The sequence below is a fragment of the Pelophylax lessonae genome (genome assembly GCF_965119305.1).
Source record: "Pelophylax lessonae genome assembly, chromosome: 7".
In the NCBI taxonomy this organism is placed as follows: Eukaryota; Metazoa; Chordata; class Amphibia; order Anura; family Ranidae; genus Pelophylax; species Pelophylax lessonae.
In genome coordinates, this window is record NC_138774.1 from 220,843,330 (window position 1) to 220,869,088 (window position 25,759).

At 43.1% G+C, this 25,759-nt stretch overlaps 1 protein-coding gene across 2 annotated transcripts in view; it reads left to right on the forward strand.

Annotated features, from left to right (window-relative positions):
- The first annotated feature begins 1,357 nt into the window (after positions 1-1,357).
- The window catches only part of DDX31 (DEAD-box helicase 31), a 171,550-nt gene continuing 147,148 nt past the window's right edge, over positions 1,358-25,759 (forward strand). For both annotated transcript variants that reach the window (XM_082262938.1, XM_082262939.1), the window contains exons 1-11: positions 1,358-1,484; positions 3,083-3,194; positions 3,354-3,489; positions 3,587-3,662; positions 7,678-7,721; positions 9,571-9,641; positions 15,148-15,212; positions 20,734-20,778; positions 20,965-21,006; positions 23,356-23,420; positions 25,165-25,284. In XM_082262938.1, coding sequence (XP_082119064.1) covers positions 1,383-1,484; positions 3,083-3,194; positions 3,354-3,489; positions 3,587-3,662; positions 7,678-7,721; positions 9,571-9,641; positions 15,148-15,212; positions 20,734-20,778; positions 20,965-21,006; positions 23,356-23,420; positions 25,165-25,284 — 878 coding nt within the window. In that variant the 5' untranslated portion in view covers positions 1,358-1,382. The remainder of the gene's footprint in view (positions 1,485-3,082; positions 3,195-3,353; positions 3,490-3,586; positions 3,663-7,677; positions 7,722-9,570; positions 9,642-15,147; positions 15,213-20,733; positions 20,779-20,964; positions 21,007-23,355; positions 23,421-25,164; positions 25,285-25,759) is intronic.

The following is a 25,759-nucleotide window of genomic DNA, read 5'->3' on the forward strand; positions in this document are numbered from 1 at the left end:
GAAGTTTGCTACCGCCGCCATTTTGTCGAAGACCAACTCTTTCCAATAGCAGAACAGGAATGTCTGTTTAAGGATCTGGGCTAGCTCTGGTTCTGTGTTTTTTTTCCCTAACAAAAGTAACATGAATAAATACAGATATATGATGTTTATGGAGTGCCTACTGACACCTATACAGGATTTTAAAACATTTAAAAAGTTAAGATGTTTTAGTCAGGCGCTCCTTGGGCAGCCCTAGTTGGGCCCTTCCTGGTTAGTGTGTTTCCCACATGTGTTTGTAGAGCTGATCGCTACTAGTACTGTACAGGGATCTGTGGAGGAGCATGATATATCTGGTCATTACTAGTTTTTTACAGAGATCTGTGGAGGGGGATTGTAGATCTGATCATTACTAGTACTGTACAAGGATCTGTGGAGAGGGATTGTAGATCTGATTATTACTAGTACTGTACAGAGATCTGTGGAGGGGGATTGTAGATCTGATCATTACTAGTACTGTACAGGAATCTGTGGAAGGGGATTGTAGATCTGATCATTACTAGTACTGTACAGGGATCTGTGGAGGAGGATTGTAGATCTGATCATTACTAGTACTGTACAGGAATCTGTGGAAGGGGATTGTAGATCTGATCATTACTAGTACTGTACAGGGATCTGTGGAGGAGGATTGTAGATCTGATCATTACTAGTACTGTACAGGGATCTGTGGAGAGGGATTGTAGATCTGATAATTATTAGTACTGTACAGGAATCTGTGGAAGGGGATTGTAGATCTGATCATTACTAGTACTGTACAGGGATCTGTGGAGGAGGATTGTAGATCTGATTATTACTAGTACTGTACAGAGATCTGTGGAGGAGGATTGTAGATCTGATTATTACTAGTACTGTACAGAGATCTGTGGAGGAGGATTGTAGATCTGATTATTACTAGTTCTGTACGGAGATCTGTAGAGGGGGATTGTAGATCTGATTATTACTAGTACTGTACAGGGATCTGTGGAGGAGGATTGTAGATCTGATTATTACTAGTACTGTACAGGGATCTGTGGAGGAGGATTGTAGATCTGATTATTACTAGTACTGTACAGGGATCTGGTCATTACTAGTTCTGTACGGAGATCTGTGGAGGGGGGTTGTAGATCTGATTATTACTAGTTCTGTACGGAGATCTGTGGAGGGGGGTTGTAGATCTGATTATTACTAGTTCTGTACGGAGATCTGTGGAGGGGTGTTGTAGATCTGATTATTACTAGTTCTGTACGGAGATCTGTGGAGGGGGGTTGTAGATCTGATTATTACTAGTTCTGTACGGAGATCTGTGGAGGGGGGTTGTAGATCTGATGATTACCAGTACAATACTGATATTTGGGAGGTTGTGAGTCATGGGAGATCAGGGTTTAATCCTCAATATTACAGAGGCTCCAATTCCATCACACAAAGGTGGCAAACACTTCTTTGAGCCAGAGAAAAGAAAAGGGACCTGGGTAAGTTTCCTGACCGTGTGTAAAGTGGTATTTCTATACGTATCATGATTTGTCTGTCCAGTAGGTACCGTCTTAGAGCCTGACTATGCCAGAGGTCTTAAAGTGAGCATGTCCACCATCTTAGAGTTCAACTCCATGCCAGCAGCTGAAATACATAGAAATGAAGAGTTTTTGTTTTTTTTCTTGGGAGAGTGCATGTGATCAGCACAGGGCCAATCAGCACTGTCCAGACGGGGGGTCAGGGGTCCTGCATTCTCATAGGACAATTGTGGGAGAATGAAAATTTCTCCTACAATCTTTAACCAGACACTGATAGAAGTCACAAGACCGCTATATACTGCTGATGAGAAAAGGTATTTAGCAGTTTATATTTACTAAAATAATTGCATTTCCATGTCCTGTATACTGTGTGAGACCAGATATAGTGGATACAGGCTCCTGGGGAGACCAGATATAGTGACTGCAGGCTCCTGGGGAGACCAGATATAGTGAATGCAGGCTCCTGGGGAGACCAGATATAGTGAATGCAGGCTCCTGGGGAGACCAGATATAGTGACTGCAGGCTCCTGGGGAGACCAGATATAGTGACTGCAGGCTCCTGGGGAGACCAGATATAGTGAATGCAGGCTCCTGGGGAGACCAGATATAGTGAATGCAGGCTCCTGGGGAGACCAGATAAAGTGACTGCAGGCTCCTGGGGAGACCAGACATAGTGACTGCAGGCTCCTGGGGAGACCAGATATAGTGAATGCAGGGTCCTGGGGAGACCAGATATAGTGACTGCAGGCTCCTGGGGAGACCAGATATAGTGACTGCAGGCTCCTGGGGAGACCAGATATAGTGACTGCAGGCTCCTGGGGAGACCAGACATAGTGACTGCAGGCTCCTGGGGAGACCAGATATAGTGACTGCAGGCTCCTGGGGAGACCAGATATAGTGAATGCAGGCTCCTGGGTTTAGTAATACTTTAAGGATTGTAGGGGGAGCTTTAATGGGCACATTCACTAGAAGGGAAGTTGTGCTTCAAGCAAAAATGATAAACAAATCCTAATATCCCATGGTACTATACTATAAAAGAGATACAAAGGTGTGAGACTTCAATTGAGCTTTGAAGCTGAACTCCAGGAGAGCAACTAAATACAGAGCAGAGATAAATGTATGAGGATTGTGCTGCCTGCAAAAGGATTTGCAATTCTCTGATTCTTGCTATCCCTGAAGGCAGCATCCTTGACTTCCATTTACAGCAGCGCAGCTTGGTCAAAACACAGCCCAGGCAGCTGATTGGTCAGTGAAAGAACAGCAGTTTACTGATGAGGTCGTCCCTTTGCTCACTTAGTTTTTTTTTTTTTTTTTTTTGCTGATCAGCTGGTCCTTTGTCAGCATATGTATAATAATGCTGCAGAGCTTGATTGGCTCTGAGTTTTTCTCCAGCATCTCCCAGTCTTGGTGCTACTGTACAGGGGATTACAGAATGTTGATTTCTAAACTGATCCTAATATGCACACTTGTTGCATTTAAAATACTTTTTTTTTTTTTTTTTTTAGTTTTGGGAGGTTAGGGTTTAGATTTGTCAGGACTAATTCTCTTATTTAATTCAGCGACAGAAATTAAAAGCTCAGAAAAGGAAATTCCACGATGCCAGTGAAGGTCCCCCCTCCAAGCGTTCAGCTCCTCCAGCTTCTGCAGATATTGAGTCCAAGGATACCAAATCCAATTCCAAACCCAAGGATACCAAATTCAAACCCAACGATACCAAATCCGAACCCAAAGATACCAAATCCAAATTTGAACCCAAGGATACCAAATCCGAACCCAAGGATACCAAATCCGAACCTAAGGATACCAAATCCAAACCTAAGGATACCAAACCCAAACCCAAGAAAAAATTAAAAAGAGATTCGGCACCTGAAAAAGGAGAGAAGAAAGATGATGGCACAAAGGGAAGGGCCGCTGTCAAAACGTCCTCCCTCTTCAAAAACAACCCTGAGGTTCCGGAAATGGAGAGGTCCGTTCTTATTCGGCATTAAAGGGAAAAATTTCTGTGTCTGTTGTTTTTTTTTTTTGCTTTGCTGATTTCTATTTTATGGCTTATTTTTTAACAGGCCAAATGTGAAACAGTTACAAGAAAACGTCTTCTCTTCCGATTTATTTTCTGAGCTGGAGCTGCACCCACATCTGGTAGGTCTCTCTTTTTATATGAATCAGCTGTGTTTGTATGGAAGCTTTTTCCAGTACATAAATGTACGAGCGTTCCCCGTCTTCCCCTTCCAACCCTCTTCAATATTTCTACAAGAAAACAGTGAGTAAAAATTTAGTAGGGTTTCATCCGCACTTCCACATTATCAGATAACCCGATGGATGATACCATATTCATAGTTCCATATATTTGTCTAGATCGGGGGGTCGGCAACATACCTGTACGTGATCCTGCACTTCTGGGTGGTCATGCTCCGCCGTTGACCTGCTTCCGCGGTGATTGGACACATCAGGAGCCAATCAGCAGGTTCGGTGGACACAATGCCGCTGAGATCCGCCAATCAATTCCAAGAGAGGCAGAACGGTGGTCTGTCTATGTAAACAAGGTAGATCGCTGTTCTGTGAAAAGGGAAGGTAGCGATCCTGTGTTTCTGCTAAGCAGGAACACCGATCTCTTCCTTCTCACTGTACACCCCCCCCCCACACAGTCAGCAAGCACTCCCTAGGAGCACATTTAACTCTTTGATTGCCTCTGATGTTAACCTCTTTCCTGCCAGTGTCATTAGTACAGTACAGTGTTTTTTTGTTTTTTTTTTAAGCACTGATTACTGTATTGGTGTCACTGGTCCCCAAAAAGTGTCACTTTTGCCTCGTTTCCACTGAGCGGTTCGGTACGGTATGCAATTTTTGCCGTTTCCATTTTCATAAGTTGTGAATGGTACCCTAATTCCGAACCATACCGTACCACTTTTTTGGTACCCTTTCGTTGGGGTACCAAGCACATTAGTACCATACCAAGAGGGTGGAGCTACACTGTTGAGGTACTGTTGGCGGTGGAAACGCAAGCCTGATCAAGGTGTACCGAACCAAACCGTACCACTCAGTGGAAATGAGGCATTAGGGTCAGATTTGTCCACAGCAATGTCGCAGTCCTGCTAAAAATCACCGATCACCGCCATTACTTGTGACAAAAATAAATAAAAACTCAATAAAAATATCTCATAGTTTGTAGACGCTATAACTTTTGCGCAACCCAATCAATGTACACTTTTTGGGATTTTTTTTTTTTCTTTTACCAAAAAAACGTAGCAGAATACATATCGGCCCAAATTGATATAAAAATTTGATTTGTTTTACGTTTTTTTTATTGGTTATGTTTTAAAGCATAATGTAAAAAATATTGTTTCTTTTTTTTTTTTGCTTCAAAATTGCCGCTCTTTTTTTGTTTATAGCGAACAAAATAAAAACCTAGAGGGGATCAAATCCCACCAAAAGAAAGCTCTGTTTGTGGGAAAAAAGGACATCAATTTTATTTGGGTACAGTGTCGCACGACCGCGCAATTGTCAGTTAAAGTAACGCAGTGCTGTATTGCAAACAATGGCCTGGTCATGAAGGGGGGTAAACCTTTTGGGCTGAACTGGTTAATGGGGAGACAGACAGCAATAAAAACTGGCCAGGGGGTCTAATCCATCTCCACTCTATCCAAAACTAAAAAAAAAAAAAAAAAAAAAAAAAAAAAGGTTTTGCCTTTAGTTATACTTTAAAAGAAAAGAAGAGGGGGTAATGGGAGGGGGTTAAAAGAAGTATGTATGACAACTGGCACATCTGTGGCGTAGATAAACTTATATAATCAGTGGAACAATCCACAATATAATAATATTATTAAGGCCAATTATTATATGAGAAAAATAAAGGGGGGGAAATTGGGACTTTGTATGAGGTGTGTGAAGATGATTGATTGGTACATAAATAGGTAAAATAATAAAATTGCATTAAGCGGGTCTCTAATGGTGATATAAAAGCAATTTAATTGACAATTGTCATCAAAATATAAAAAGACAATGGCATACATGTATAAACGTAGTAAACAGGTGGATGGTATAATGGCAAACCAAATCATATACATAAAGGCTGACTGGTTATAGACTGGGATGGGACGATAGCTAACAACGTAGCGTAAAACAATCCAGGGATATGAAGGAAATGAAGGATGCATCATAGACAAGCTCTACGCGTTTCATGGAATATGTTCCACTTCTTCAGGAGCGGATGCATCCTATAACACTGTAGGGAGAAAAGTCCTCTTAGCAGACAATATAGTAAAAAAAGTAAATGATTGTATAATAGTAATGTATAGGCTGTCTCTAACCAGTGTACAAGTCAGCAATAATGTCAGCACATAGATGTAAGTGGACAGCAGACCATCGGGGGATGCCTGCACCGGGAACTGAGGGAGCCAGATCTGCGGCCACCCGGGCACAATAGGAGGACCTCAGAGAAAGACGAGTCTCCATGAATAGTGGATGGTGAAAAGTCTCATGGGTAGCAGTCACCAAAAAGTTCTCTAAACAAATGTTCAAATGGAAACTTGATAATAATAATTGTTTAGGATAAATTCAATGGTACTAAAATAACATTAATAGTGTAACTGCTAAAGAGAAGCCATTACCAAGAGGTAGATCTGTCAAGGCACCCTTTAACATTTTCAACAATCTCTACATTCTAAAATGTAAAAACTTAAATGAATAGTTTTACATATTGTAGCAGCATGCAAACACATGGAACATTAGAGATGATTTATTCTTAAAAATGCAATGTACCTTTGCACTCTGGCATTCCAGATTTTCTCTTCTGCCCCAGTTTCTCTCCCTCAGAGCCGGTTCACACTACCACGACCAGAAAGTCGCCCCGTGACTTGAAGAGACTTGTTTAGAGACTTGTTTAGAGACTTGTAAGACTACTTTGAAGAGACAGGCCACTTTGTCTGTGGGGAATGCCTGGCTAATCTCTTTCTTCTTCCTGGAAAGTCTGATAACAAGTCCAATTAAGATAAGGAGGCGACTCCCATTGAAGTATATGGGACAGTCGGATCACAGGTCGCCTCAAAGTAGTACAGGACCCTTTTCTGAAGTCGGAGCGACTTCAGTAGTGCCAATTAAGACGGCACTGTTTGATTAACATTGCTTTTGTTATGTCAAGCGACCTGGGGCTACACAAGTCTCCTCACAAGTCATGCTAGTGTGAATGGGCTCTTAATCAGCTAACGTGACCCCAGTGTTGACAAAGAGGGGGAGGTAAGGGGCAACAAAGGATGTTCTCAGGCATCGGGGTCCTTCTGATCAATCCTTGTCATCATCAGTTGTTTCACAATTCCCAAACTTGTAATGCTACACATTAAAAAACTGTGGCTTTGTGTAACAAAAAAAGCAGCCTTGATCCACCCTCTGGGTTGTTGACAATTTTTGGGCAATTTTTAGGCATTATAGCGAGGCACCCCTGAAGAGGTCTAGAAGGCACCCCTGAAGAAGTCTAGAAGGCATCCCTGGTTGAAAAAGGCTGGTTTAGAGCTTCAGCATGGAGTGTGATGACCTACCCTAAGCTTCATCATTGAGGAGGAGCATCATAATGCCCTGACCTACTGATGCATGTGTACATATACCTCCAAGGTCAGTTTGGTCACACTTATAGGAATTTCTTTGGAAGGAAACCTAATTAACCCCAAGGAATACAAAAACCCTACCCTCCCTTTAACCTTAACACTAACTCTCCCCATAACTCCAACATTAACCTATTTATAACCTGTCCTGTAACCCTGAAAGCAACCCTTCCCTGGGACCCTTGCAGTGGCCCTCCATACTTTGGGTTCCTCTGCATGTTTCATCATGGATAAATATCAGCATCCCATCACGAGAGTCTACTCTTCCAACGTGATTACTATATGGGTAGCAGTCTTGCCATATAAAGTCCAGCCAGGAACACTGTTTCAATTGTTTTTGTATTCCTTGGCGTTTCTTGGGTTTCCTTCCAAAAACGTTCCTATAAGTGTGACCAAACTGACCTTGGAAGGAATGGGTATATGTAGTACACATGCATCAGTAGGTCAGGGCATTATGTTGCTCCTCCTCAAGTATTTGCTCCTGGGTGTAATATCCTGTCACTTGCTTTAAAAATGTCATCGATATGATGTATAATCAGGACTTTGTTTTCTTGTTCCAGGTTGCCACTATCTCAAACGTCCTGAATATAACCCAGATGACCAGGTTGGTGTTTCCTATTAAAATTTCCTTACCAAGCCAAGAAAATCTGATGCATGTTAGTTGGCTTTAATTATTTGTCAGTCACTGACCTGAAACAAGGAGATCAGGAAAGTCAGGGTGAAATCAAACCTTTAGCACACAAAACAAGGGGTGGAAAGCAGGAATAATACTTAAGTAAATCAGGAGGGATACAAATAAAGGAACCCACTCACTCATAAACAAAAATAACAAATGAGTGATACTCCTATGGCAAACATTAGCATATGAAAAAATATAGGCAAAAAGAAAGAAATGACCCCAAAGCGCCATAATGCATTGAGTAACCGGGGTCAATGGAGATACTTATTTCCAATAGAAATGATAAAAACACTGACACAGTTCCTAATAAAAAGCAAACATTTATTAAATATTCAAGGTACAAACGGTGATAAATAAGAGAAAAATATAAAGAACCATCCACCTTACCAAATTACGTAGTCAATATTTTGGTAAGGTGGATGGTTCTTTAAATTTTTCTCTTATTTATCACCATTTGTTCCTTGAATATTTAATAAATGTTTGCTTTTTATTAGGAATTGTGTCTGTGTATTTATCATTTCTATTGGAAATAAGTATCTCTATTGACCCCGGTTACTCAATGCATTATGGTGCTTTGGGGCAATTTCTTTCTTTTTGCCTCTATTTTTTTCATATGAAATCAAAACTTTAGCATGCTTGTTGCATGTCAATAACTGGCAAAGTACTGAAGCCATTGTATCGAGATGACAGTAAGGAAGAAATCTTTTCACAGGTATAGGACAGTAATGCCGCCTCCATGTGTTCTAAATAGGGCAGCATAGTGGCTTAATGGAAAGGCTTTTATTTTTCAGCACTGGGGTCCCCAGTTTGAATCCTGGCAAGGATACTATCTGCATGGAATTTGCATCCTTGTGGGGGTTTCCTCCAGGTACTCCAGTTTCTTTCCAAAATCCACAGACATGATGGTAGGTTAAAAGGTTTGTAAAGTCAGAAGGTTTTATCTTAATGCATTCTATGCACCCTCCATGTGCAGCAGCTCCCTTAATATTTACCTGAGCCCCCTCTCTATCCAGCAATGTCCTCAGCCGCCCGGGACTCTCTCTCCTGATTGGCTGAGACACAGCAGCGGCGCCATTGGCTCCCACTGCGGTCAATCAAACTCAGTTAGCCAATCAGGAGAGAGAGGGGGCAGGGGCAAACAGCAGCTCCGTGTCTGAATGGATACACAGGGATACAGCTTGGCTCGGGTGCCCCCATAGCAAGCTGCTTGCTGTGGGGGCACTCAACAGGAGGGAGGGGCCAGGCACATTAGCCAGGGACCCAAGAAGAGGATCTGGACTTCTCTGTGCAAAAACCACTGCACTGAGGAGGTAAGTATAACATAATTGTTATTTTAATAGAAAAAAAACTAGACTTTACAATCACTTTAATTTGCTCCTTTACAAATTGGCCTTAGTATGTGTGTGTGCATGTGAGATAGGGATGTTAGATTGTGAGCTCTGTGGTGGCAGATGTACAGTATGTAAAGTGCTATGTAAATTGCCAATGCTTTACAGTATAAATACCTGTAATAATAAGTAGGTTTCCCATATCAAATCCAACTCCAGCACAAAATTATTTGATTTTGGTTAAAATAGGGAAGAATAAGAGCCTCTGTCAGATTTTTATTGCCGTCCATGTCCCCGTTGAAGAGATTTCACCTCACTTCCTGTCTTGGTGTCTACACAGGAAGTAAGGAGTTCCTAACAATGTGAACAGAGGCAACTTGCTGTACAGTTTCTGATATATCAGTAAAAATATGAATATATTTTCTTTTCCTTCCTTATCTTGTCAGTGTCCAGAAAATGACCATCCCGGTCCTCCGGTCTGGTAGAGATGCCCTGGTGAGGTCGCAGACAGGATCTGGTAAGTCCCAACGTATAGACCAGTGACTCAGTTAAGAAGAACGTTTAGCTGTTTTGGAAAATCTTAACGGTTGCAGGTTGAAATGGAAGGGTTGTTTTTGATGATGTCTTAGACAGAGCAAAAAACTCATGTAGTGATTACAAATGTAATGACATTTTTGAGCCAAGTGGAGTTCAGTTGCAAGTGATCTCACGCTGCTGAGCAATTGGAAAGCTCACGAGTCCTTAAAGTATATGTGAACCCTCACATTATATATATATATATATGCATATACAGTATCTCACAAAAGTGAGTACACCCCTCACATTATATATATATATATATATATATATATATATATATATACAGTGGGTACGGAAAGTATTCAGACCCCCTTAAATTTTTCACTCTTTGTTATATTGCAGCCATTTGCTAAAATCATTTAAGTTGATTCTTCTTCCTCATGAATGTACACATAGCACCCCATACTGACAGAAAAACACAGAATTGTTGACATTGTTGCAGATTTATTAAAAAAGAAAAACTAAAATATCACATGGTCCTAAGTATTCAGACCCTTTGCTCAGTATTTAGTAGAAGCTCCCTTTTGATCTAATACAGCCAGGAGTCTTTTTGGAAAAGATGCAACAAGTCTTTCACACCTGGATTTGGGGATCCTCTGCCATTCCTCCTTGCAGATCCTCTCCAGTTCTGTCAGGTTGGATGGTAAACGTTGGTGGACAGACATTTTTAGGTCTCTCCAGAGATGCTCAATTGGGTTTAAGTCAGGGCTCTGGCTGGGCCATTCAAGAACAGTCACGGAGTTGTTGTGAAGCCACTCCTTCGTTATTTTAGCTGTGTGCTTAGGGTCATTGTCTTGTTGGAAGGTAAACCTTCGGCCCAGTCTGAGGTCCAGAGCACTCTGGAGAAGGTTTTTGTCCAGGATATCCCTGTACTTGGCCGCATTCATCTTTCCCTCGATTGCAACCAGTCGTCCTGTCCCTGCAGCTGAAAAACACCCCCACAGCATGATGCTGCCACCACCATGCTTCACTGTTGGGACTGTATTGGACAGGTGATGAGCAGTGCCTGGTTTTCTCCACACATACCGCTTAGAATTAAGGCCAAAAAGTTCTATTTTGGTCTCATCAGACCAGAGAATCTTATTTCTCACCATCTTGGAGTCCTTCAGGTGTTTTTTAGCAAACTCCATGCGGGCTTTCATGTGTCTTACACTGAGGTGAGGCTTCCGTCGGGCCACTCTGCCATAAAGCCCCGACTGGTGGAGGGCTGCAGTGATGGTTGACTTTCTACAACTTTCTCCCATCTCCTGACTGCATCTCTGGAGCTCAGCCACAGTGATCTTTGGGTTCTTCTTTACCTCTCTCACCAAGGCTCTTCTCCCCCGATAGCTCAGTTTGGCCGGACGGCCAGCTCTAGGAAGGGTTCTGGTCATCCCAAATGTCTTCCATTTGAGGATTATGGAGGCCACTGTGCTCTTAGGAACCTTAAGTGCAGCAGAAATCTTTTTGTAACCTTGGCCAGATCTGTGCCTTGCCACAATTCTGTCTATGAGCTCTTCAGGCAGTTCCTTTGACCTCATGATTCCCATTTGCTCTGACATGCATTGTGATCTGGAAGGTCTTATATAGACAGGTGTGTGGCTTTCCTAATCAAGTCCAATCAGTATAATCAAACACAGCTGGACTCAAATGAAGGTGTAGAACCATCTCAAGGATGATCAGAAGAAATGGAAAGCACCTGAGTTAAATATATGAGTGTCACAGCAAAGGGTCTGAATACTTAGGACCATGTGATATTTCAGTTTTTCTTTTTTAATAAATCTGCAACAATGTCAACAATTCTGTGTTTTTCTGTCAGTATGGGGTGCTATGTGTACATTCATGAGGAAGAAGAATGAACTTAAATGATTTTAGCAAATGGCTGCAATATAACAAAGAGTGAAAAATTTAAGGGGGTCTGAATACTTTCCGTACCCACTGTATGTATATATATATATATATATATACAGTATTTCATGAAAGTGAGTACACCCCTCACATTTTTGTAAATATTTTATTATATCTTTTCATATGACAACACTGAAGAAATGACACTTTGCTACAATGTAAAGTAGTGAGTGTACAGCTTGAATAACAGTGTAAATGTGCTGTCCCCTCAAAATAACTCAACACACAGCCATTAATGTCTAAACTGCTGGTAACAAAAGTGAGTACACCCCTAACTGAAAATGTCTAAATTGGGCCCAAAGTGTCAATATTTTGTGTGGCCACCATTATTTTCCAGCACTGCCTTAACCTCCTTGGGCATGGAGTTCACCAGAGCTTCACATGTTGCCACTGGAGTCCTCTTCCACTCCTCCATGACAGAGCTGGTGGATATTAGAGACCTTGTGCTCCTCCACCTTACGTTTGAGGATGCCCCACATATGCTCAATAGGGTTTGGGTCTGGAGACATGCTTGACCAGTCCATCACCTTTACCCTCAGCTTTTTTAGAAAGGCAGTGGTCATCTTGGAGGTGTGTTTGGGGTCGTTATCATGTTGGAACACTGCCCTGTGGCCCAGTCTCTGAAGGGAGGGGATCATACTCTGCTTCAGTATGTCACGGTACATGTTGGCATTCATAGTTCCCTCAATGAACTGTAGCTCCCCAGTGCCGGCAGCACTCATGCAGCCCCAGACCATGACACTCCCACTACCATGGTTGACTGTAGGCAAGCCACACTTGTCTTTGTACTCTCCACCTGGTTTCCGCCACACACGCTTGACACCATCTGAACCAAATCAGACCAGAGGGCATGGTTCTAGTAATCCATGTCCTTAGTCTGATTGTCTTCAGCAAACTGTTTGCGGACTTTCTTGTGCCTCATCTTTAGAAGAGGCTTCCTTCTGGGATGACGGCAAGGCCTGTTCTGAGTGCAAACTGTCTTGTTAAACCGCTATATGGTCTTGGCCACCGTGCTGCAGCTCAGTTTCAGGGTCTTGGCATTTTTCTGATAGCCCAGGCCATCTTTATGTAGAGCAACAATTCTTTTTTTTTTCACATCCTCCGAGTTCTTTGCCATGAGGTGCCATGTTGAACGTCCAGTGAACAGTATGAGAGAGTGAGAGCGAAAACACCAAATTTAACACACCTGCTCCCCATTCACACCTGAGACCTTGCAACACTAATGAGTCACATGACACCAGGGAGGGAAAATGGCTAATTGGGCCCAACTTGGACATTTTCATTTAGGGGTGTACTCACTTTTGTTGCCAGCGGTTTAGCCATTAATGTGTGATGTTATTTGAGGGGCCAGCAAATGTACACTGTTATACAAGCTGTACACTCACTACTTTACATTGTAGCAAAGTGTCATTTCTTCAGTGTTGTCACATGAAAAGGTATAGTAAAATATTTACAAAAAAGTGAAGGGCGTACTCATTTTTGTTAGATACTGTGTGTGTGTGTGTGTGTGTGTGTGTATGTATGTATATATATATATATATATATATATATATATATATATATATATGTGTGTGTGTGTGTGTGTGTGTGTGTGTGTGTGTGTGTATGTATATATATATATATATATATATATATAATGTGTGTGTAATATACTGTTTATAATATAAACATTATAAATACCCTTTTCCCCTCTTATTTGTAAGTGATCACATACCCCTGTTCTTAGCATAAGTGCATAAGGAGTTCAGGGAGCTGGATGAGGAGAAACAGCAGTACACTGGTCTTTCCAGTGAGTGGCTGTGCCTGCTAGGAGAAGCCCTATCATTGGAGAAGAGCAGGCTGAGTTCCCAGCACAGCTAGAGAACTGATCATGCTTGATCCCATGCCAAGCAACAGGATACTTTTTCAGGCATATATCGGCAGCCACATATCAGCAGGCACATATCGGCAGGCACATATCGGCAGGCACATATAAGCAGGCACATATCGGCAGGCACATATCGGCAGGCACATATCGGCAGGCACATATCGGCAGGCACATATCTATTTTTATCTTTAAGAGACAACTGTACCTTTGGTACAAATTGTCCTGTATAGCCTCCATCCCACCTAGTCCAGTCACCTTCATCTTTGATCCAGCAACCTTCACTGTGAAGCCTAGACCTGCTTCTGGAATTGTCCATGTCTGGTCCTCTTCAGCCCAAGCTTGCACCCTGCTGCCTCATTTATTACTAAAGGGAAAGCTGTACTCTGCAGGACCGCTGGAGCCTGCCATGATTGCAGCTCCCTATGGAAATGAATAAGGCAAGGGAGTACATGTGCACAGACTGAAGGGTAGCTAACGAGTACATTTTCGGAAACAAGGCTCTGCATGGTGCAGTAGGGCCACGCAATGAAAATCATTGGATTGACAACAAAGGTAAAGCTAACCTCACACGCTGTGAATTTGCAGCCACTGTTAGGGTATTCTGACAGCCGGAGGTGCCAGCTGTTACAATAGATTAGCTGGCAGGGGAATTTGTCCATCCATCCTCCACACTGTGGAGCTAAAAGGGAGAAATCTTATAGTGTATGGTCTTTAGTATTACACTGGGTAGGCTGCACTCAGCCGGAGGGCTGTGTTTATTGAAGAGGAACTTGGCTTTTAAAGGGATATTGTCATAAAAAATTGAAAGAAAAACTAATAGTGCTAGAAAGTTCCTGCTGATTTGAATGCAATAATGTGTAATGTGTAAAGTGACAGCATTATATAAGTATCTGTAATAAAATAAAACTGCAGCAGCATCTAATACCCTCCTCTAATGGCTGTATGCCAGGCCTTATTGAAATGCAAAGCTTTGACACCTCCAGGTAGTGTCAGAGCTTGCTGCTCTCTCTAGTTCCCTTCATATTAATGTCAGCCTATCATTATCATGGGCGGCCTCAATGGCCAACAGAACTGTTTTGGAGGCAGAAAGCTTTGGCATAATTAGAAGAATTGATAAGGCTTTTCTAGATTACTTGCTTGAGGCTGAGTTCACACTGGTGCGATGCGGGAACCACAGCGATTCCTGTGAGGGTTCCCACATCGCATCAGAATCGCACACGGTTCACACTGCACTCTGCCAACCTCTGCGGGTGTCAATATAAAGTTAATGACACCCCTCTAATCGGTTTGCCGAATGCAGTGTTAACTATGAAATCGGATCGCCTGGGTCTGAACACCCAGGCGATCCGATTCCAGTGCGGACCAAGAAAAAAGGGTCCTGCACCATTTTGGTGTGAATGCGATGCGATTTCGGCTGAATTCCCACCGCACAGACATGGCGTGTGATGTTATCATGAACGCAGTTCATCACATGCAATATCTGCAATCGCATTAGTTTGAACCCAGGCATATAGTGTTAGCAGGTCACTGATTGTTTTTGCTTGCTTGAAACGGGTCTTTAATATTTTACATGTAAAAGTCGCTCATCAAACAAAACTTAGTAAACGTTTAATGCAAATAATGTATGAATGACAGGTAGACTTTAATGGGAACAGCATGCCTAAATCTATATCCTTGGATTTCTTTATAGGTAAGACTTTAGCTTATGGTGTTCCTCTTGTACAGTCACTTCAAGCAGCAACCCCTAAAATACAGGTAAGTGTACTCTAAACAAGCAGGAAAGCCCCTAAATGTGACACCATCTAGCTGTGTGTGTAATCTGAGCTCTCCTCATCCTTCACAGCAGTTTTTTCTTTTTTTTTATTGAGCTAAATATGAAATATTTATTGTTTTTGTGCCTAATAAAATAATGTTCTAGGGAGTACACAGATCACGTGTTTATTAGGCTTCTTGGACACTGGCTTATAATTATATTATGGTTTTTTTTTGTGCTTTTTTTTAAAATAACAATCATGTTATACTTATCTTCTCGGTGTAATGGTTTTGTACAGAGCAACCCCGATTCTTCTCTTCTCATGTCCCGTGCTGGTGCTCCTCCCTCCTGCCAAGTGCCTCCAGAGCAAACAGCTTGCTATGGGGGCACCCAAGCAGGCTTGCTCCTGAGCCCCCTCTCTGCATGTCTATTCGCACACAGCCACGGAATGGCCCCGTCCCCTTTCTCCTGTCCTTGGCTCACTGGCTGTGATTGACCGCCCATCTTTTCTGATGAATGAACACAGAAGCAATGTGTAGTACGTCACTCCCTGGTTTAATTGTCACTTTCCCCGGCTGCTGTGGTCAAGGGAGTAGCTAATGTAGCATACTCTATTAGCTTCAGTGGAAGACAGGAGAGACATCAGGGTTCTAATAGGCCCCTGATGTCACAATAAAGAAAACATGTCAGTAAAATGCCACCACATAGGGCGCCTTTCTGATAGCAATAGAGTTAGCTGTAACAAAAAAAATATTTATATACAGTGTGTGTGTGTATATATTTACAATGCTCAAATAAATTTAAAGGAACACTTTTTGATCAGAGTATAGCAACAGGTCAGTTAAACTTCTGGGATATTGATCTGGTCAGTTAAGTAGATGGGGGGGGGGGGGGTTGGTTAATCAGTTTTAGCTGTAATGAAATTAACAGCCGGTGCACTAGATGGGCAACCCTATAGAGGTTGCACAGGCAGCCCAACTCCTCCAGTATACATCAATACGTGCCACTGCCAGAAGGTTTGATGTGTCTCAAGAGCATGGAGGAGATTCCAGGAGACAGGCAGTTACTCTAGGAGAGCTGGACAGGGCCGTAAGAAGGTCCTTAACCCATTGGCAGGACCGGTATCTGCTCCTTTGTGCAAGGAGGAACAGGATGAGCACCGCCAGAGCCCAACAAAATTACATCTAGCAGGCCACTGGTGTGAATGTCTCTGCTGCCTGTAACATTGTTCGCATGACCGGGTTGATGGTGGGTCAATGATGGGGGGGGGGCATATCCATATATCCATGGAGGGACGCACAGACCTCTAAAAGCTAGCCTGGCCTCATCTGATAAGAGTATGCAGCCAGTTCCTGGAGGATGAAGGAATTGATACCATTGAATGCCCCCCGCTGTTGCCTGACCTAAATCCAATAAAACACCTCTGGGACATTATGTTTCGGTCCATCTGACGCCGCCAGATTGCACATAATTTTTTCACTTTGATTTGCGGGGGGTCTTTGAGTTTAGCCCTCTGTAGGGTGATAATTTTCCTTTCCATCAATCGATGTGGCATCCTTTCCTTCCTAACACATTACCCAGTCCATATCAGTATAAATATCCAGCATGAGATTTTGCCCCATTGAGATCTGTTGTGTTTTCAAAGTGTTCCTTTCATTTGTTTGAGCAGTGTATCTATATATACACGGACATAAGACCATTAATGCATGCAGCTGGTGCACCTACATACTAGAACTACGATTGCACTACTTATGTTACATATTGCAGCATATGAGCAATAATTCTAGAGCCATCATTCATGAATAACTGTAAACTGAAAACTCTATAATTGATAACAACAATTTTGGGTACCAAAGTATCGCCGCTTTAAAGAGATTGTAAAGTCTCTTTTTTATATATTTATTTATATATATATATATATATATATATATATATATATATATATATATATATATTGACCACTTCAGCCGAGGAAGATTTTACCCCCTTCCTGACCAGGCCCTAGGCCCTATTTTGCGATTCGCCACTGCATTATTTTAACAGGCAATTGCGAGGTCGTGCAACGCTGTACCTAAACGAAACTTACGTCCTTTTTTTTTCCTCTAATAGAGCTTTCTTTTGGTGGTATTTGATCAAAAAAACAATATTTTTCACATTCTGTTATAGGACATTCCCAAAAAAAAAGTTATCACATCTACTAACTACGGTAAAGATTTATGTCATTTTTATTGTTTTTTTTTTTACTAGTAATGGCGGCGATCTGCGATTTCTAGTGGGACTGCAGCATTGCAGGGGACAGATCGGACCCCTAACTGACATTTTTGACACTTTTGTGGGTACTACAGTAATCAGTGCTAAAAAAATGCACTGTTACTGTAATAATGACACTGGCAGGGAAGGGGTTAACCCTGTGGGTGATCAAGGGTTAAATGTGAGCCTAGGGGAGTGATTATTACTGTATGGGGGTTGGGCTTCTGAAATGATCACAGAGACCTGTGATGCTATATAGAAGGATCACATGAGCTCTGTGATCATCCCAGGGAGAAGGACGGTCGGCTGTGTTTACAACAGCTGACCGTCCTTCTCTCACAACGGGGAATGATCGCGGGTGTCAGGCAGCAATCGGGGCCGCCTGCTCATGTATCGGCTTCCCCGCTGATGAGCGGGGGTGGGAGCGCGCTTGCCCCCTAGACTCCCGAGAGCAAGCGCTGTACATGTACAGCGATTTGCCTTGGAGCGGCTGCCTGGCGCAGTACATCTGCGGCGGGTGGTGGTAAACCGGTTAAAATACCAAACATGTTATACTTCCCTCCTCTATACAGTTGGTTTTGCACAGGGCAGCCCAGATCCTCCTCCTTCTTGGATCCCTGGCTGGAGATTGTGGCCCCTCCCTCCTATTGTATGCCCCCACACAGCAAGAAGCTCCGAGCGGAGCTGCAGCTCTGTGTGTCCATTCAAACACAGAACTGCCGCTCAGCCCCACCCCCCTCTCGCTCCTGATTTGCTAACTGAGTTTGATTGCCAGAAGCGGGAGCCAATGATGCTGCTGCTGTGTCTTAGCCAATCAGTAGAGAGAGTCCGGGACGGCCGAGGCACTCATGGATATCACTGGATAGAGAGGGGGCTCAGGTAAGTATTAGGGGGTGCTGGAGGGGCTGCTACACACAGAAGGCTTTTTATCTGAATGCAAAGAATGCATTCTGACTTTACAACCACTTTAATGCTTGACATGTTGGGTATCTACAAGCTTGTCTTTTAAGTGTGTATTTTGCAAAAAAAAAACACGGGTAATATATTGTTTTGTTTGGGTGCACTAAAACTAAAGTATGCCTAAAGTTTTTTGGATTCAGTGGAGAGGTATTAGACCCGCTTTTAAGTTTTTATTGCTGTTTTTGCAGATTCACTACCTCTATTTCTCTGTTTACCGTTCTAACTGTAAGTGAAAGTAAAGGAAAATTCAAATTTTGGGTTGTCCCCAGAACAGGAATAGATAGAAAATCTTCTTTTGGGGACGTTAGTTCTTTGACTGCGGTGACAACCAGGGATTTCCCTCGTTTTAGAGAGATTGTCTCTCATTTCCGGTTTTGGCTTTGGGACAGGAAGCGAAGGGAAATATCCACAATGGGTCAGAGATGGCAAACAAAAATGACAAATGTTGTAAACCCTCCCCTTCTCTATCCAAAATGAGGGAAAAACATTTTTTTGCCTTTCATTCACCTTTGGGAACATGTTACATGTTCCTCCTATTTGTAGGGTGGAACATGTAGCATGTTCCCACTCCCCGATTCCCCCTCTCCCTGTGACAGCGGCCCGGGGTTCTTCTCCCCACACCCACTGTCACTATTTGAAATAAGTATCGTCATGCCGGGCTCAGCTCACACGGCCCACTGCCATTCATTCACAGAGTTTTGTGAATGAATGAACTACAAGTACCAACAGCCTTTCCGGCATTTGGCTTGTAGTTCTCAATTAACTACCAGGACACTGTTGAGCACTCTAGCTAGTTCATTGATTCTTCCTTTCCTTGTGTAACTGCCAGTCTGTATGAGGTACGAGCAGAAAGCTTACACTGACAACCTGCAGGAGTCCTTCATTGCACCCCTGATCTGCTGAGTGTGGGTGCAATGCTTTCCAGGCTCCTACAAAAAAACAAAAAGTAAATGCACTTTTTTTTTTAACCTGCTAAAATCTGCATTTATTCTCTTTTCTTGCCTGAATCCGATTGTTCCAGCAAAGAGCACGAGCCCAGCAGCTCCAGCCGCTGTCTCGGGTCCTCATTGGATAGATTGATAGCAGCAGAAGCCATTGGCTGTCAATCAAGTTTAATGACACGGAAGCTGGGGGCGAGGCCAAGTCTTGCTGCCTGTGTAAATGTATGCAGCAGCAGGACTCGGGTGCCCTCATGGAAAGCGGCTCTCCGTGGAGGCACCCAATCAGTGGCGACTGGTGCTCCATGGGCCGGGGGGGGGGGGTTCAGCAGACGGACCACAACGTACCCCCCCCCCCCGAACCACACCAGCTCCAGCCCACACACCATACCCCCCCCCCCCTCCAGTCACTGGCTCACTCACCCTGGACTGACATGTTGAGGGCAGGCAGCGGCGGCGGTGGCTTCCCCCTCAGTCTCCTCCGTGGGTAAGGTTTCCCCTGCGTCTCCTCCCTCCTCCTCCTTGGCCAATAGCATAGCTTCTCCTTTCGGCCAATCGAGAAGCGGGTCTCAGGACCCGCTTCTTGATTCTGATTGGCCAGGAGGTCATTAGCTATTGTCACACAACTGGGTGGGCTCACGGCGCAGTGTTCTGCGCCCCGAGCCTACCCTTTTTTGAAGCCTATTAGAGCCTCTGGCTCTAATCACGTGCTTCAAAAAATAAAAACCCCATTGGAATCCATGCATCCGGCGCCCTGCATGTAGATTAGGGGGCTGAACGCATGGATAGGGGGGGCCAGCGCCCCTGCACCCCCATTGGACGGGCCGCCACTGCACCCAATGAAGAGGAGGAGTCAGGAGCGACGCCGGGGGAACCCCAGAAAAGGAGGATCCAGGCTGCTCTGTGCAACACCCTTGCACAGAGCAGGTAAGTATAACATATTTGTTATTTTAAAAAAAAAAGAGAACCTTTACAATCACTTTAACTTTAGTGTATTTCTTTGAAAATAAATTGTGTTTGATAAACGTGCATTAATGTGAGATATAAAAAATTGCAACTACCGTCATTTTATGCCCCACGTTCTTGCTTTTGGAAAATACATACTCAAACTCTAATCTTCGGGCCTAAAATGTACATTTTGTGAAAAAGTGATATTTGTTAAGACTAACTACACTATAAAATGCTATTACAGTATTTTATTGAAATTAGAAAAAGAAAGTGCTATATGTACAATCCGTTCATGCAGCAGGGATAAGCTCAGAGCAGATATAATGAGCTTTTTATTTAAGACTTTTTTTTTGTATTAGAATTCTATATTTAATATTAATATTATATGATAGAAAACTGCTAATGTTTTTTACTTTCTCTGTAACAGCGCAGCGACGGACCTTATGCCCTTGTTTTAGTCCCGACAAGAGAGGTAAGGTGATGTTTCTTTATGGCTTGGGGTTGACGGTGGTGAGGTGCATTGTGGGTACTGCGTACAAATAGCAAGCTCTTTAATATTGCATATTGCATTAATTTATAAATGTTTCTGTGGCTGAATGCCCTGTAATGACAGCTGGGAAGCTGAATTGGTTTTGTTTTGTTATTTTCTGCTTTATAGCTGGCTCTGCAGAGTTTCACCACCATCCAGAAGCTGCTTAAGGTCAGTATACCCAGCGTCCATTTCCATCTGCTTTATACTGAACAATCAGATTGTATGATATACAAAGCTCTGGGTGAGCTGTACAAAGATCTAAACATGGGCAGAGTCATAGTAGATTGAATCCACTTCTAAAATTTGGGATCATTGAAATTCAGAGTTTTCATTTCCCCATCATTTTTGCAAAATTAGGATATTTCAGAAAAATTGGACCATTATGGCAAAATTCACTGTTGTCAACAAGGAATTAAGCTTATTTTTTGTGGTTGTCATGACCCCCCTTCCTCTATCCTATGACTGGACAATGAAAGGAGAACCAGCAGACTGATGAGTTCACCTTGCTGTCACTTTGCTGTCTCCATCTATCAACATGTTTCTTGTTAGCACATGAGCACTGCAGCACAGCTGATGGTTACTTGGGCTGCTTCTCCCTCTCCCAGTCTTAGCTCTGTTGAACAGGGGACTGCAAAAGGCTGATAGCAAGTCAAATTTAGGTATTTACATTTGCATTAAAAAATACATTCAACAATCTATTAATGAATACACAACTGTATTAGTTTGTGTCTTGTATATCTGCATGGAGTTTCACTTTAAAGAGGAAGTAAACCCTCCTCTACAGCTTGTACCTATAGGTAAGCCTATATTAAGGCTTACCTATAGGTACTGTAAATATCTCCTAAACATGTACCGTTTAGGAGATATTTACCTTACATGCAGTCAGTGACGTCACTGGCGCATGCGCTCTGAAGGAACGGCCGCTGGTGCTGTTTCTTCAGAGACCCGTGCCGTGACTGTCGGCTCCCGTGCGCGTGCGCAGGAGTGACGTCACCGCGGCTCCGGCCAATCAGATGGCCGGATGCCGTGATCCCGGAAGACGGGCGACTGGACATGTTGCCCGTCAGGTGAGTGAGCGGCACAGCGGGTGCTCGTTCTAAGGTAAGTATTTCATAATGAGCTAATATGCGATGCATACTAGCTCATTATGTGTTTCTCTTTCAGCTTGTAAAAAAAAAATAATAATTTTTACGGAGTTTACAACCTCTTTAAGCTAACCCATTAAAGAAGCCCCTAATTCTTTACCTTCCCTCTAACACCTAGCTGATATTTTAACCCCCTAAGATAAATCCCTGAACAATTAGCCTGACCCTAACACTTAATCATCCCTTTACCATGTATTTCAGTTTTCTTGCAAACCTGGCGCCTGTTAGTGTGCCCTGAGGACCGGAGTTGAGAAACACTGGTCTAGACTGTAGAGGTCTGTGCACCCCTCTATGGATATGGCGCTACAGTCCATCACTGACCCACCACCAAACCGGTCATGGTGATCGATGTTACAGGGCGCATAACGTTCTCCATGGCTTCTCCACACCCTTTCACATCTGTCACATGTGCTCAGGGTGAACCTGCTCTCATCTGTAAAAAAAGCACAGGGCGCCAGTGGGGAACCTGCCAATCCTGGTGTTCAATAGCAAATGCCAATCGAGCTCCACGGTGCCGGGCAGTGAGGACAGGGCCCACTAGATAGAGGGCATTGGGCCCTCAGGCCACCCTCATGAAGTCTTTTTCTGATTGTTTTGTCAGAGATATTCACACCAGTGGCCTGCTGGAGGTCATTTTGTAGGACTCTGGCAGTGCACATCCTGTTCCTCCTTGCACAAAGGAGCAGAGACCGGTCCTGCTGCTGGTTTAAGGACCTTCTATGGCCCTGTCCAGCTCTCCTAGAGTAACTGCCTGTATCCTGGAATCTCCTCCATGCTCTTAAGACTGTGCTGGTAGACAAAGCAAACCTTCTGGCAATGGCACGTATTGATGTGCCATCCTGGAGGAGTTGGATTGCCTGTGCAACCTCTATAGGGTCCAGGTATCGCCTCATGCTACCAGTAGTAACACTGACCCTAGCCTAATGCAAAACTAGTGAAAAACAGTCAGAAAGGTTGAGTAGGGAAATAAATGCCTGTGGCCTCCACCTGTAAAACCATTCCTCCATTCCATTTTCTCATTGTTGCCCATCTAGTGCACCTGTTGTTAATTTCATTAACACCAAAGCAGCTGAAACTGATTAACAACCCCCTCTGTTACTTAACTGACCAAATCAATATCCCAGGAGTTTAATAGGCTTGATGCTTGCAAGCCAAGAGTGGTCAAACACATCAAAGAAGGTTGACACATTTTTAAAAATATGTTTGAAACAAGTAACGCCATTTTTTTTTAAATTCTAGTAGCTGTTGAAATTGCGTATGTTAAAAACACATCCAGCTATTTTGTGAAATAACCTATTGACTTTTTACTTAATGACTTTGGATAACAAAATTGGGTTTGAATGTGTTGTTTGTGTTTTTGTGCTGTTTTTAGCCATTCACCTGGATTGTCCCGGGAGTTTTAATGGGAGGAGAGAAGAGGAAATCAGAAAAAGCCAGGTAATGGTGGCCTGCATGGTCCAGGCAGTTTACTTTTAACATGTTTGACTACTGGGACAATTTTTGAATTTTGCCGATCCCCTCCTGCTATCAATATTACTAAAGTTTACCGTGGTCGAGGGTTTCCCGGAGAAACAGGAAAACCGCAGACTACTGCGAATGACAGGGTGGGTGGGGGGTTGCGCACCTCCAGAACCCCTGTAAAAAGGATCACTTTTATTTAAAAAGGCCATGGCAGGCTCTAAAAATGATTACTGAGGCAGCTGTGAGATTGATATAGCCCCTTGTTTTATCACAGCCCCAGGTGCAAAGAGGAGTCACACAATCACTAGGTAAAATCCGACTGTATATAACATTTAATCAAGAAATGACAAATAAAGATAACAAATGTAATAATATTGGAAAAAATGTAACAAGATACTTGGCTATAGATGCCTTTTGCCCGTATTTACGGTCCTGGCTAGATTATGATCAACCAGACACGTGCTTGTCGCAGTTCTGGTGTGAGACTTCCTATACCAAGTTTTGGCTGTAGTTTATACAGGACTAGTAGTAGTCCTACTACTACTCTATTAGTAGTAATATACAATCCTAACTCCTTGAAAGTAGCATTACCCCTTAACCACTTAAGCCCCGGAAGATTTTACCCCCTTCCTGACCAGGCCCTATTTTGCGATTCGGCACTGCGTGACTTTAACGGACAATTGCGCGGTCGTGCGACGCTGTACCTAAACAAATTTGACGTCCTTTTTTTCCCACAAATAGAGCTTTCTTTTGGTGGTATTTGATCACCTCTGCGGTTTTTTGATCAAGCGCTATAAACAAAAAAAAGAGCGACAATTTTGCAAAAATAACAATATTTTTCACATTTTTTTATATGAAATTCCCCCAAAAAAATGTAAAAATCAAAATTTTTTAACATTTTCAGCCAATTTGTTTTCTGCTGCATATGTTTGGTAAAAAAAATCGCAATAGGCGTATTTTGATTGGTTTGCGCAAAAGTTATTGCGTTTACTAACTAAGGGAAAGATTTTTGTCATTTTTGTTGTTTTTTTTTTTTTTTTAACGAGTAATGGCGGCGATCTGCGTTTTTTTTTTTTTTTTTTTTGCGGGACTGTGACATTGCGGCGGACAAATCGGACCCCTGACTGACATTTTTGACACTTTTGGGGGGACCAGTGACATTACTACAGTAATCAGTGCTATACATATGCACTGTTACTGTAAAAACGACACGGGCAGGGAAGGGGTTAACTTTATTGGAGAAGGAGGGGTTAAGTGTATCCCTAGGGGCGTGATTCTAACTGTGCAGGGATGTGGCTGTTTGTGTAACTACAGAGATATACGATCCTACATAGCAGGACCGTATGATGTCTGTTCTTACACAGGGGAGAATGACAGGCGACTTTGTTTACATTAGCTGTCTGCCTTTCTCCCTCTGTACCGGACGATCGCGAGTGACCGGCGGACATCAGGTCCGCCGGCCACACGCGCGGACATGTTAGGGAGCGAGCGGGGGCGGGCGCGCACTCGCCCCCTAGAGCTTCACAGGCGAGCGACGTAGCCCTACGTCACTTTGCCTGTGAGGAGCTGACCGCCGCAGTAAATCGTGCGGCAGTCGGCAAGTGGTTAAGTGGGGATGTGCAGAAGATTATTTTAGGAAATACATTTCCTATAGCGTCTTTTAAGTTGGGGATGGATGGTTACTACAGTGGAGGACAAACATTACTGTGTTATTTTCTAGGTTACGAAAGGGAATCAACATCCTGATCTCCACTCCGGGGAGGCTCGTCGATCATATCAACTCAACTAAGAGCATTCATTTCACTCGTATCCGATGGCTCATAGTGGATGAAGCCGACAGGTGATTGGTTACTGCTATACCGCTATAAAAAGAAGATATTATGAAAGATAATCTCACAAATAGTTAAAGTGTTACTAAACCCAGGACCCTGCATTCACTATATCTGGTCTCCCACAGTACACAGAACATGAAAATGGAATTATTTTAGTAAATTTAAACTGTCAAATACCTTTTCTCATCAGCAGTATTTATCAGTGTCTGATTAAAGCTTAAAGGAGGATTTTTCATTCTCCTCTGACTGTCCTATGAGGCTTCAGGACGCCTGACCCTCTGTCTGGACAAGGCTGATTGGTCCTGTGCTGGTCACATGCACTCTCCCAAGAAAAAAAATTATCTAGCAATACACACCAAACAGAGCATGTGCAGAGTGCCTCCAAATGCTCTGTACTATCGGGATACAGATTGGGGACAGTGAAAGAAGGGGAGGATCAGAGAAGACAGCATCAAGCAGTCCTTTTTCACATTGAGGAGGATT